At 43.2% G+C, this 13,309-nt stretch overlaps 1 protein-coding gene across 4 annotated transcripts in view; it reads right to left on the bottom strand.

Moving 5' to 3' along the window:
* MAD1L1 (mitotic arrest deficient 1 like 1) overlaps positions 1 to 13,309 on the bottom strand; it is a 367,938-nt gene that overhangs the window by 250,222 nt on the left and 104,407 nt on the right. For all 4 annotated transcript variants that reach the window (XM_063344898.1, XM_063344899.1, XM_063344900.1 and 1 more), the window contains exon 11: positions 4,936 to 5,080. In XM_063344898.1, coding sequence (XP_063200968.1) covers positions 4,936 to 5,080 — 145 coding nt within the window. The remainder of the gene's footprint in view (positions 1 to 4,935; positions 5,081 to 13,309) is intronic.

The following is a 13,309-nucleotide window of genomic DNA, read 5'->3' as shown; positions in this document are numbered from 1 at the left end:
ATGCTTAATGAACAGTTTAATTACCTAGTCCCATTTCTGATGCATCGCTGCCGTTCCCGGCTCTGGGAGTCACTGACATTCCTCGCACTGGCTCTTGCGAAGAGCTCCAGGAACGCGTGGCATCAACAGTCAGCTGGAGTTGCTTAATCAATACTTGTTTAATCACCAACTTTTATGGTGATGGCCTAAATTATGTCTCAATAGCAACAGATTTCCTATCAGATCACATGATGTGGTTGAATGCTCAGAAAACAAAATGGAATTTTTCAGCCTCTTCTCCAGGCAGGGGAGTACCCACAGGCAGACAAAGGCACAGACGGGAAATAAACACAGCAACACAACGACATCCAGCACAATCAGATTAATTCCTTTGCTGCGTTATGCCTTATACAAGAGCAAGGGATGCAATCAGGACAGTGTACATCCACAAAGTCTACAATTTGAAAATCAAATTGGACTCATTTGGGATAAGTTACGAGAAGTGAAACTGTGCTTCACATTCTGAGCTCTTGCGTATGGCAATAGGCAAGAGGTTCCTATGAAGGACTGGGCACCAGCCACAAGCAAGCAGGGCATCTGGTCGCTGGTCAAATCCACTGCCTGTGCTACAGGCTGTTCCTACTCGCTCTGCAGCTTCCTGCAGTTATGTCCACCCGCTCTGTGGCGGATAGAAGAAATAACCAGTTTAAGGAGTCACTGAACTGCACGCATGCAGGAGAAGAGGCTGAGCGGGCCTGAACCCTATCAGCAGCTAAATAATGAATATAGAATCATGGAATGGTTCAGGTTGGAAGGGACTTTAAAGCTCATCCAGTCCCACCCCCCTGCCCTGGGCAGGGACACCTCCCACCAGCCCAGGTTGCTCCAAGCCCCGTCCAACCTGGCCTTGAACCCCTCCAGGGATGGGGCAGCCACAGCTTCTCTGGGCAACCTGGGCCAGGGGCTCACCACCCTCAGAGTGAAAAATTTCTTCATAATATCTCATCTAAATCTCCCCTTTTCCAGTTTGAAGCCATTACCCCTCATCCTATCACTACATGCCCTTGTAAAAGGTTCCTCCCAGCTTTCCTGTAGGCCGCCTTCAGATACTGGAAGGGGCTCTAAGGTCTCCCCGGACCCTTTTCTCATAAAGGCTGAGCATGACCAGGTAAAATCACACAAGAAGAAGAGAAGGTGACAACTCTAAAAAGATCCATGCAAGCCAACTTCTGGCCCTCCACATCAGAAGGCTTTGGGAACCCTTCATCTTGCTTTTATTGCTTTTCTCCAACCTCACTTCTCCTGCACAAGGTCCATTTGTGCCTCCTGAAAGCTGTCCTCCTGAAACAAATAGACCGGAGCTTGCTTTCCATTAAATGCTGACTCAATCAGCTGCTTGCACTCAGATAATGATTTTCAGAATGGGTTTTTCATTTTGGGAGACCTACATGCCATATAAAATTTCCTAAGAGATTCAAATTTTAGCCATTCAGTAGCAGAATTGATTGTTTTTAACAAGCCTACTTCATAAACAAAGACCAGGGGTTGTCTGCAAAGCTCTCAGAAAAAGAGAAATACTCAGGAGCTTAAGGACAACACAAAAGTCAAATACAAGACTGTGTAGGTAAACATGGCATTCAAAGCCAATACAACAGTAAATCAAAGAGGAAAAAGGGCAGAGGTGGCCCAGCTCTTCCCCCAGCATTGCAGGTATCTCCCACTGCTGCTGTATCAGAACTACCTCAGGTAATAAAGCAGAGATTAAAGACTTCCCTAAAACTCTCAGCAAAGCCAAAGCAGAAAGACAGCACAACAGTCAGCGAACGCAGCCAAGCGGATGTCTAAAAGAGCGAGTGAATACATCCCTTCAAACACCCATTTCTTTTTCGTCACCTTAAGCGAACAGAGTGACACTCCAGGAGATACCTTCAAGCCATCAATGTCTGAAAACCTCTAGGGTGTCCAAATCTAGTCTTATGTTTCACTGAAAACATGTAGATCAAAAAACTTAAGTACTGCCCTGATTTACAAGGACTCATGGGAGAAAGTAACCAACTAACATGTTCTAACCAGCAGTTTGTCAGCAGAAATAGCCAGGTCGCAGCTCCCGCGCCAGCCCGCTGTCAGAGCTGGCATCGGTGGGGCTGGACCCCCGCACTAATATGTCAAAGACTGGAGACCCCTGCTCTTCGAGTCTGACAGGGCAGAGAGGTTTGTAGTGACTCACCAAACTATCCTAGACTGACAATTGTGCCAATTCCAAACAGTAAACCAACTGGAAAGGCCCGAGTAAGGTCAAGAAAGCCCAGAAGAAGTAAATGAGGCGAGGAAGCAAGCAATGGAGGGAGAAGTTAAATGCACTGAAATGGAAATATGAGAGCAACCAAGAGAGACGGTGGCAAGTAGAAAATGAACAAGATCGAACAAGTGAGACAGGCAATCTGTGAAAGCCAAAAAATATTGTTTGAATCTTGAGGACAAAAATTCAATAGCCATAAAAGTAAGTTGAGAAGGGATCAGATTGGCAAGCAAGTACCTCCTGAGGGGAGTATGTTTACTACTAAAATATTAGGTACTACTGTTATCAAATGAAGAACAGCTTATCATTTTCTATTGATCTTTTAAAACACATTCAAGGCCTGAGACTCCCAGGTTACAATTTGAGCCCAATGAAAGGAAAGCTGTTGCTGCATTAAACTCGCACTGTTAAACATGCCTAATGCCCCAATCCTTATTTGCTCAGCATACAGGAACGGATTCCCTGCCCTACTAGAGGGTCAAACGTACACAAATGCAAAAATCACACTATCAAAAGCAATAGCAATTCAATCATATATATAATTGTCTCCCCCAAATTAGATTTTCACAGTCCCATTTAACAAGACAAAGATTCAATAGAGAGAGCTCATCTTTTCCATTCTCAAATTACATAGAAGCGCACTGTACTACTGATGCCACTAATTAGATGATTAAATACCATTCTAGGTGATATGCTTTCAATGTAAAATAATTATTTTTAACAGGCAGTGTATTTGCTCAATCTCATTTTGAATCACGATATCATACTTTTTTAATTAAATGAAATTCCTTCTTCTGATTTTGCATGAGAAGAGCATCCAGTAGGAGAAATAGTGCCAAGGATGGATCGCCCAAGTACCACAATGCATCTCCTTCTTCACAAAGGACCCCTAGCATTCCCTGGACGGAATATAAATTTTAGAGAACAGCAAAGTTTTTATTCCTTTAAAACAAGTCGGTTGAGGAATCATTGAGCACATTGAAAACTTCGCTGCCAAAACGCAAGTTTATTTGCCTTGGTCTGATGAAGGACATTTCCAACTTTTCCTCTACTCCTCTTCCAGGGGGAGGAGAGCAAAGCAAAGGCTCTGCCTTCCTATATAAATTAGGGCACAATCAATTACATGACAAAGTACTGTTGTCTTTTTGTCCAGTACTTAAAGAAAAGCGATGATATTTTGTGTTCTATGACAAAACACATTTCTGCTGAGGACTTCAAATAAGTTAACAAGGGGAATATTTTAGAAACCATCTGAGAAACCCCCTTCAGGGCTGAGCAGCCCAGCGCAACGCTAGACAGCTGAGAAGGTTGGAAAGGAAGGATTTTTATCGGGTTCAGTGTCCATCCAGTGCTCTATCCAGCCATGCCAGCACCAAACTAGGACAGGATGGAGGGCTGGCTGCTGCTGGGGATATTAGAAAGCCTGGGAAGAGATGCCTTTTCTGCTTCCACGGAGAGAGTTTGGCCCATCCACCCTGACTGTGGTGTCTGCCTCAGTGCAAAGCAGAAAGAACTGATGTCATTTTTCTTTTCGCACTTATGCGACTCTCTGTAGCATCAGATTCTGCAGCCAGAAGATCTGATAGAGTATCCTTTTGTAAAGCGGTTGCTTCATGCTTCAAGAAGCCCTGCTTACCGCGCCAGACATCCCAGACTCTTTGGCTTAACAATGACGTGGAACTACAAAGAACTGGGCGCAGCACAATTAAAACAGATCAAAATGCTTTAGTTGACACTGAAAATGAAAGCCTAAAGCACAAGGAACAGAACAGCTCCTTTCCCTCTCGCTCAGACACTCCCATACCAGCATCTTTCCTGCCCGTACACAGGGATGTGCCTGGCTCCCTCGCACCCGCTCCAACTACTCAAGTCTGACCTTCTGCACACACAAAAGCTTCCTTACGTGAGCAGCTTTAGCGCGGCAGGGAGATTGCTCAGATGAGGGAAGTGCTGTGAGGAGTATTCTTGGAAAGTGAAGTACCTATCATTCTGACTATAGCGAATTATTATTCCCTTTGGGTAAAGAGCGCTCTGAGAATTTAATATAAAGTTTTCAATGCTCTACAGACTTCAAAATTATTGTATAGAATTTCATCACGAGAGCATACCTGATATAGGATAATGCAGACTTCTTTGATATATCCTTTAGAATCTTAAAACGTATTTTCAATTTACTGGTCTAGTGCCTACCATTACATTCGAACAGACTTTCAGCCTAAGAGGAAGGCGAAGCTCTTACTCTCTGTAAATTGTTTTTCCACAGGAACAGTTGACAAGGTGCTGTCGTTTCATTCTCTTTAGGAAGGGAGGCGATGCAGCCAAAGCCATTATAAATTCCCTTCAGTGGCTCAAAACACTCTAGCGACAACATGATTCAATTCTCTGCCCTCGCACAAACGCCAAGCCTGAGACGGAGCCACATATCCCCAACCCAGCATGAGCCCAGATGGGGGGAACGCCAGCAAAGCCTTAGGACGTACTAGTACTTTTATTCTAACAGAGCCCTGAAGACAAGTTTCACGTCTCTTACAGCACCCGCTATGCAAAGACCCCACAGCAACTTTGTAGTACCAGTTACGGAGGTGAAATAGCAACAACTACACCTGGAGAAAAGAAATAAGGACACGGGCTTTTCCAAACATTATCTAGAAACTCACCTTGGTGAGTAGCAGCACACGCTTCTGCAGCCGCCTGACCAGGGCTTCGTGCTGCTCACGCTTCTTCTTCTCATCCAAGAGCTGGCTCTGAATCCGCAGTATTTCCTCCTGTAACTGCTGCCGGGCCTTCTCCAGTATTCGAGCACTAAAAAAGATAATGCAGACCTGTGAAATCTTGACCACTGTCTCTTAGTCAGATCAGAAAAACCTGAGAGGAGAAGCATCACCACGATACCAGGACACTGGGCCTGGGGCCGTTGCATCTTACGGCCGCACACTGGAACACGAGTAGCTGCAGTCTCATTATCAGCTGTTCTCAGAAAAAGATAGGAAAGAAGAACCATCCCGGTGACAGCCTTCTTGTTCAGCACATGACAGTTACTGGAACCTCACATAAACAAAGCATTTAAGTAATTGGATATCTATTTCAAAATCAACCCATTTGCCTTTGAGAAGATGCCTTGTTTTCAACAAAAGATGCACGATCTCGGGTTCTACTGTGTCTTTTAATCTTTTTCTAACAAAGTAGAAGTAAAACTGAGGTTTAATATGATCTGCTTTGACAGACAGATAATACTCAGCAAGTAATTACAGCCACCACCTGCACACTGTTCTTGCCAGCAACCTATATTGGAAGAGAAATGTCATCTGAGGCCAGGTGATTAGCACTTCTGCAATGTGGACACAATTCTCAATTAAGCCAGAAGAGCTTGGTCCCTCTTCTTCTCAGATCCTTGCTGTGCAGCCCGACACGGTGACGCACAATTATCCGTGTATTCCTGGAGATGTTCTTCATGCGTGCCCTTCAGGCGCTCGCTCCGCTGCTGGGACGCTACTGGGCAGCTGTTCCAACGCGCTCATCGAGCAGCTCATCACACATCAAGTACGTTGGCAAAGGACTTGATCAATAACAAGGTAAGAGTGAAATTGTGATCGTTAAGAGTCGGTTCATAATTTAAGTGTGACAAGTTTATCCAAGACTGCACTACCTTTGAAGTATGTACAGAGTGAGCAGGACATGAAAAAAAAAAAATATTGCACACAAGTCAAATCCCCCCAGGCAAGCAAGAGAGATCAAACCCATCTCCAGCTCACTCAGGAACAGAAGATCTTTATTTCTCTGAGGCTAAAAACAATACTGGAAAATTTATGATTGCTTCAGAGGGGTATTCTTTATCATTATAATTAAAAGAAAATAAATAAAAATGCTTTTAAATAAAATAACACTATTGTTAAGGTACTGTTTAGATAGATCCAAAAGGGAACACTGCCTTAAGAGTCCCTTTTAGTGTAAATCAAGTACATCCTGCACTGCCAGGTCACCAAATTGTACTTCCCAGGAAATTTAGGTAGGAGTTCACCAGAATCCCCAAGCAGCTGTCTCCCTACCTCAAAATCCTTCTCCCTGAAGAAAAAATATGCATTTTAAAACACTGGATGAATTAGAAGCCTGTTTAAAGCTCCAGTTCAATTTTGAACCATAAACAGCCCACTTTAATAATTAGGGACTGTGAAATAGTCTCTTCATTGTTGTATTCAGGTGGGAAAGTTCATCAAGAGGGCTTCTCATCTGCATTTGAAAATAGGTAATTTTATTCCCAGGACACCACTACTTCCTTGGTTCTGATTTAATTAATCAGTTAAAAAGGGAACCTGGGCCCAAGAGCAGTGTCTATGGTGATGGAAGAAGAAGCAGCGCCAGCCTTGCACCGGATGCTCCTTCCCCATCCCAACCTCAGGAAACATCTCAAACAGTCTCCTGGATACTTAACAGGAACATTAGCATCTTTCTTATTAAATAATGCGAGAATTCCACAGGATAAAGTAGAGGATCAACTCTTGTCGGATCCTACAAAATAAATCCATATTAAAAAGCTTCCTAGAAGCCAAGATCCAAAGATGGCAAATAGCAGGTTGAGTCCTGGCATACTGTGAAATATGGAATAAAATTAAGTGGTATAGCCGAGATGTCAAATGTCACATGCGTGGTGCCAAGACAGACTTTACACCCGTACATAGGGGCCAACCTTCCACGTGTGCAACGCGCCAGCCTCCAACACAGGGCAGAACGGATGGGCGAGACCAAGTAACCTCAGTCACTGTCTTAAGATTTATTAGAGTTCAATAATATTCTTTTTTTTTTTCCTGCACAGGGTAAATGTAAGTACAAAAGCCTCATTAACTTTGTTATAACAAATTAAATCTCACTACAGAAACCTTACTGCAAATATTATTTGCTCTATCAAAGAAACATAGTCCTGATTAGAGTCAGAACAGCAGAGAAAATGCAAACATAACATTAAATACTACAAACCAGCCAGAATCTCGCATTTGATTATTGCAAAACATTTTGATGGGACAACGGAGAAGTCTTTTTTTCTTACTCTTTCAATATTGTGACCTATTTCTATAAATTCTGAGAGGACTGATGGATTATGCTTGAGTTGACATTCACAAAGAAAAATGTGATATGTGCTAGGTTTCCTTCTTGAAATAACGAAAAATATTTGAGATTCACATCTCATGGCGAGCACAGCCATTCAGCCACGTACACACCTCTCAAACTAGGTTAGAAAATTAGTGCTTTAAAACATGAGAACAATTAAGCCAGGGGAGACAAATGGACAATTTCCTCAGCCATTGCACAGTGTTTGGAAAGAACACCATCATCTGCTTGTATTTCAGCCTCAGATCAAATGTGATATTCATGTAGATAAAATGTAAATGCCAGAGATGTCTACGAAAGCAGAGACAATACTTAAACTCTCTGAACTGACTCTGTTACCACAGATTTCCTTGCTGGAAGAAGGGTGAAATTCAGCTTTCTTACAACTCTCCACACCGTGCCAAAGCAAATTATGGAGATCATTTCTTCCTCTCTTATGACAGATTGTTATTCTTCCAGAAACTGCACCAAATGCAACATAAACCATCTCTATAAGAAAAAAATCCAAAAAGAAAGTTATATTCCTTATTGACACAAAACAGGATTGGGAAGTTAGATGTGGCCACTCTTCCTCCCCACTGATGACACCTATGGCTTTTCAAAAGTAATCGCTCACTCAAAATGAGCATTAAGAAAAAATAAAATAAAACAGACCCAAAGGTCTCCATTCAACAGAAGCTTGGAGAACTGGCATTTTTTAAAATCTTTGCAAGTTCAAAGTAAACCTTTTAAGCCTTAAAGAGAAAAAGTCATTTCTGTTTATCAGCCTATTATAGAATCATAGGATCATATTAATGTTCCTTGTTCCACATCCCAGTGAATGAGATGCCAACGTCTTTCCATTCTGAGCTGTTGAGACTCTTCATATTTTGCTCTTCCCTTCTGTAATCCACTTTAATGTAATCTTAATGATAAAACTTCAGTTTCCAGAATGTTCTTTGAACGACTGAGAACAATGATGGCAGAGAGTGAACGCTGAAGCTGTAAGATACATTTTAATAATTTCCTTCAAAAAATTACAAAAGCAGCTGACAGCTTCCCCCCCCGCCCCGCCCCGCAATGAGCTATAAAACATTATTTTAATTATTCCATCCTTTCAGTAGCCAAGTTACCACCTCAGAGATACTAATAAAGTAACAGGGAAAGCAAACAGGATGCCACAACCAGTCTGTGGATCAGCCCGAGTGGAAAACAAGAGGTCCACAGCGGCAGGGAGACAATTAGAAGAGCAACACTCTCTGGGTCATGTTGGGACTTGGGAGAAGATGAGACACTTGCACATCCCAGGGCCAACCGTCAGAAACCAGGATCACATCAAAGAGAAAGCACCAAAACCCCGGGAGCGGGGACGGGAAGAACACTGAAGATGCGCCGAGGGAAAACACGGTGACAGTGCTAACGCACATATATCACAGCAAAAAGAAACTGGCTGCAGCTATCAACATCTCCGTGGCAGAGCCCAAAATAAAAAGGTTAGCACACGAGCTAATGAGGCAAGAAGGAGCAAGGGAAATTGTTTTGTAGCAAGACATTTGGATGAAGAAAAGCACACCCATTCCCGAGGCTTGACAACTTGCAGCCTTTTCAACGTACCTTCACATTTATAGACAGTACACACAGAGACAGAAACCACACTGGAAAGTGATAAACAGAGAGCTTGAGCAAAACTGTTATTTTTCATTCCAGTTCTTCTCCCCCAGGTTTTAGAAGCCAACATGAAGGTGTAAGTAAGTAAGTACGTAGCAACAGGGTAACTCCAGCACGTCTTCATACTGTCCAGTGGACAAAGGCACAACATCCCTGCACATGCCCTCCCTCGAGGCTCCTTCCGACCCCCAAGTCCCAGATTTCCTCCCCCTCAGCCTCTGCCCAACCCGCCACCGCCTGGGACAGGAATTAAAATGAAAAAACAGCAGGGAGAAGACGATGACAAAAACAGTCTGACTTAAAAAGGGACGGGACACAGGAAAGAAAAGGTGGGTCTTGGCAAAACAGAAAAATTTCCATCTCATGTTAAAAAGGAAAAAAATTGATCCATTATAAACTGCTGCTGGACAGACGGATGGGAGCTGTGCGACCCCTGCTGCAGGATGGGACTAACAAATTTAAGGCAGGTAAACTAGAAAAACAAACATCAGGAAGGAGGAGATTATTCAGCGCTACACGTAGTTCAGCTCAAAAGTCAAAGGTCTGGGTGCTAACCTTTCTTCTTCCCACACGGAACTGCGAAGGCAGCGACGCAGCAGCATCCAGGCCTGTGCTAGGACATGTGGGAAGGGTGGAGGCGACATTTCCACTTTAGCCGTTATTTGGTTACCACGTTCAGAAGGGGCAACGGTACAAAATATTAACATCTTTAGTGGCCATATTTTATTTAAAGCTTTAACTGAGCCATATGAAATACTGCTACAGAAAATACCACCGAGAGGCAGCAGGAAAACAAGCTTTCTTCGTGCTTTTTATTTCTCCCAAGTCTTCAGCAAACATCTGCAAACTTTCTCTCCGTTCACGCTTTCTATTTTCTCAAAGACCTTTTATATAACTCACCATCATCAGGCTTCCATAAATCACAAATCACTCAAAAATAAGCAGTTCGTATGGCATGTTGCTGCTCTACATACAAGGAAGACTTGAATTACACTGAATTTATACCGAGGGAACAACATAAAGGGAGTTATTTTGCTAGCGTGGACAGGGAAAACGGGTAAGAAACCGACAGATGTTTGGAGCTTTATTGGTACATTGAAAATATGTTTTGTCACTGAGACAGTATTTAATTTTACTCCCTAACCAGCAGCATCAATATCAGGCTCAGAAATGCAGTTCCTTCAAAGTGAACAGTTAGTTAGAGAACAAAAATAAGACGATCTTTATGTCCGGTACAATAGCCATAATTGACTGGCAGAGTTAGGATTTACTGAAAGAAATTCACATCAGGCTCCCTCTGCTTCCCTTCATTAGGGGCCGAGGCGCTGGCGGCAGCACAGGCTCCGCCGCATGCGGCAGCCCAAAGAACCGAAACGCCAGGGCCGGGGCGGCTCTGTCTGCACGGATGTTCCATCAGCCGCTCGATGCCAGGCGGACTGTCCCATTGCTAGTAACCATGCTTTCCACATCCACCTTCCAGATGAGGATGAAAGCAACGTCTTAGTTAATAAATGAGAGACTTCTCTGGTTTGTTTTGGTTTTAAGGTGAAACACGAACAGTTTGTCAAATACATCCACCCCTGACTTCTGGAATGTGAAATATTGCAAGGGTGAGATAACTACTGGCGTTAAGTGTCCTGTTTCTAAGGCACCAAACCTGAGGTGTTCATAAGGCCAAAGCTTCTATTAAAGGCATTTATTTGGTGAATAAAACTTTTACTGGTATTTAAAAAATACCAACCCCACAGTGTTTATTGTATGCTAACTTGAAAACACTGCCTTCATTAGTAAAACTGGCTACGGGAGAAACCAAGCTGCGAGTTGAATACACAAAGTGATTTATAACAGCTTATGTAGACAAATCTATTAAGGGCTTTTGGTATGTCCAAATGCTCCTGGCTCTTGTTCTGAATCAACAACAAGTCAGAAACACTTGCATCCGGAGCAAACTGATTCCCTTTGCAGTGTTTGGTAGAGAAGCAAATACTTAATGTTCTTAATTAAATGCAAGTAATTAAAAAGGAGTTGAAAACAACGGTCCTGTACGATTATTAACACAGCATATAGCCGGTACAGCATGTGTCATCTATCTCTGTATCATAATTTTGTATGTGGCATTTAGCAATTACAGAGGACTGCCTATTTTTAAAGAGCATTCACCGATAAGGATTTTCCACTCCCACTCTGAGATAAGAATAGTTCCCCCCCGCCAAGAACAAGTTAAAAGCGTCTTCCCAGCCCGGCAGAGAACAGGAGGCACAGGACGGCAGTGCCTCTGACCGCAGACTGGTACACCGAGTGAGCAAAAGTGCTCACGAAATCGTTCCAAATGCGTTACCAGGAGTTGGGAAGAGAATACCTCCTTTCCCATTATTTCGATCGGAGCCCCACGCTCATTTGGTCCCCTTTGGGGCCCCAGTTTTCCTCTCGGCCACCGCAGGCTGGTGAGGACAGTCAGCCCCCGGGCACCGTGTCAGTGAAGAAACACACGGAGCTCCAGCACCGAAACCGGGCAAAGGGCTGCTCCCTTCCCCACCACCCCCCAGCTTTGAACATTCACTGCAAAACACCAGAGAGAGGGAACTGTCATGGGAGGAAGGAAAACAAACAAGCCAGCCCCCAGAAAACAACCCCAAGGAAGAATTTTGAAAGAAAACCTTTTCTCCAGCCAGGATCCAAGCGCCCTCTCTGCAGCTGGCTTTATTTACATCATCTAATTCAAATTCTAAATGCTTCAAAGTGTTATTACACTTTTTTCTTTGAAAACAAAAATGACAACAACTGAAACAAAACTGGGAATGAGAAAACCCAAAGATTGAAATAATTACTAATCAAAGCGGAGGCCTGTACATGGGATGGTGAAGTCACTGGCCAGCTCTACCCAGTAATTTCTCTTCGTGTCAGCTCTGATGAGTTTTATATTTCTAACATTTCACCAATTTGAATCACTAAATTCAATTTGCATTCACAGATAAACAGAGAGGGAATAATAAATACTCTCATCTGACCTTGAAGTGTGAGACAGAAAATTGCCCTCCGTGATTTCATTTCAATCCGAACCGTAATGAATAATGCAGTTGGCCCCATCAGTTACCGATCTATAATCACACTTGTGGGCTGGATGAACTCACGGCCATCCCTAAAAGTGATGAAGGAAGTCAAAACTTCTCACTGTTTTTGTACTAGTCTTTTTCTGCTTCTCCCTCTGCCCTTCCCCACCAACCCACTCGCCCCCAAACACAGTTGCCTGAAGGGTTTCCACTTATTTCATGGACAAACGTGGGAAGTGAGACGAAGGCATTGCATAGTTTTCTCAAGCCAATTCAGTATTACGTGCATTGTAAAAAAATCTCCTGTAAATGCTCTAAATTCACTAAGTATTCCCCTTCCCAGCAAGCTGTCAAGTCACCGGCCAAACCCTCCAGCGCTGGTGTGAAGCACAAGCAACACAGCACAGACAACTGGTGACACCAGCACCAGCGCCTGAGAATATTTCCTATTTCTGTTATACATCCAAACCAACTCCCAGCATGAGAGCACAAAAGTCACCTGGGAATAGGCAGGATGAGAGCTGAGGAGCTGTAAAGGATAAAGGACTGAAAGTGGAGTGAAAAAAGGAAAATTTGCTTGAAGTAGGGAAAGAAGTGAGTAGGAGAATGGTTGTGCTGAACCAACTTGTCAGCAAACAAATCTGCTGAAATTCCAGGCTCTTGACAGTTAGATAATAGCTTTTCTTAATAAAATAAAAAGGATCAAAGTGTTTAGATGAGAAAAACAAAACATTAAACCCTCCACTGCAATATAACAAGTGAGCCCTCGCAGACTCGTGACTCATTACAGCTTCGCGAAGGTTCTGCGGATCTGTTTCAAATGACCTTTTCCAATGAGACCTCATTTCCAACGTGCATTACTGTACTCCGCAGTGAAATGAGGATCGAAATGAGGATTGTATATTACTGTTCACTCACTTCCTTTTTTTTCTTTTTAATATCTGAATCTGAGATTACCTGAATGAATTTACAGAAACACAATTGTCTGAAATATTTCCTGCAGAACGATCCAGCGACGGACCCCCACCATAATTCTCACGCAAAGTCAAAGCTAGGGCTCAGCATTGCAGCACCAGGCTTTTGTCTGTGAAAACCCCTCCAGGTTACGTGATGAAAACCTGTCTAGGTTTTCTCTGGGGGACTCAGAAGAGAATTCGTAACAGATACGTGTTGCCAACAAATAAACCCAAACAATTAAGTACCACCCCCTAGCACTTGCCCATGGGACACT

The sequence above is a fragment of the Chroicocephalus ridibundus genome, chromosome 8 (assembly GCF_963924245.1).
Source record: "Chroicocephalus ridibundus chromosome 8, bChrRid1.1, whole genome shotgun sequence".
NCBI lineage: Eukaryota > Metazoa > Chordata > Aves > Charadriiformes > Laridae > Chroicocephalus > Chroicocephalus ridibundus.
This window is presented reverse-complemented; position numbering and strand designations above follow the sequence as displayed.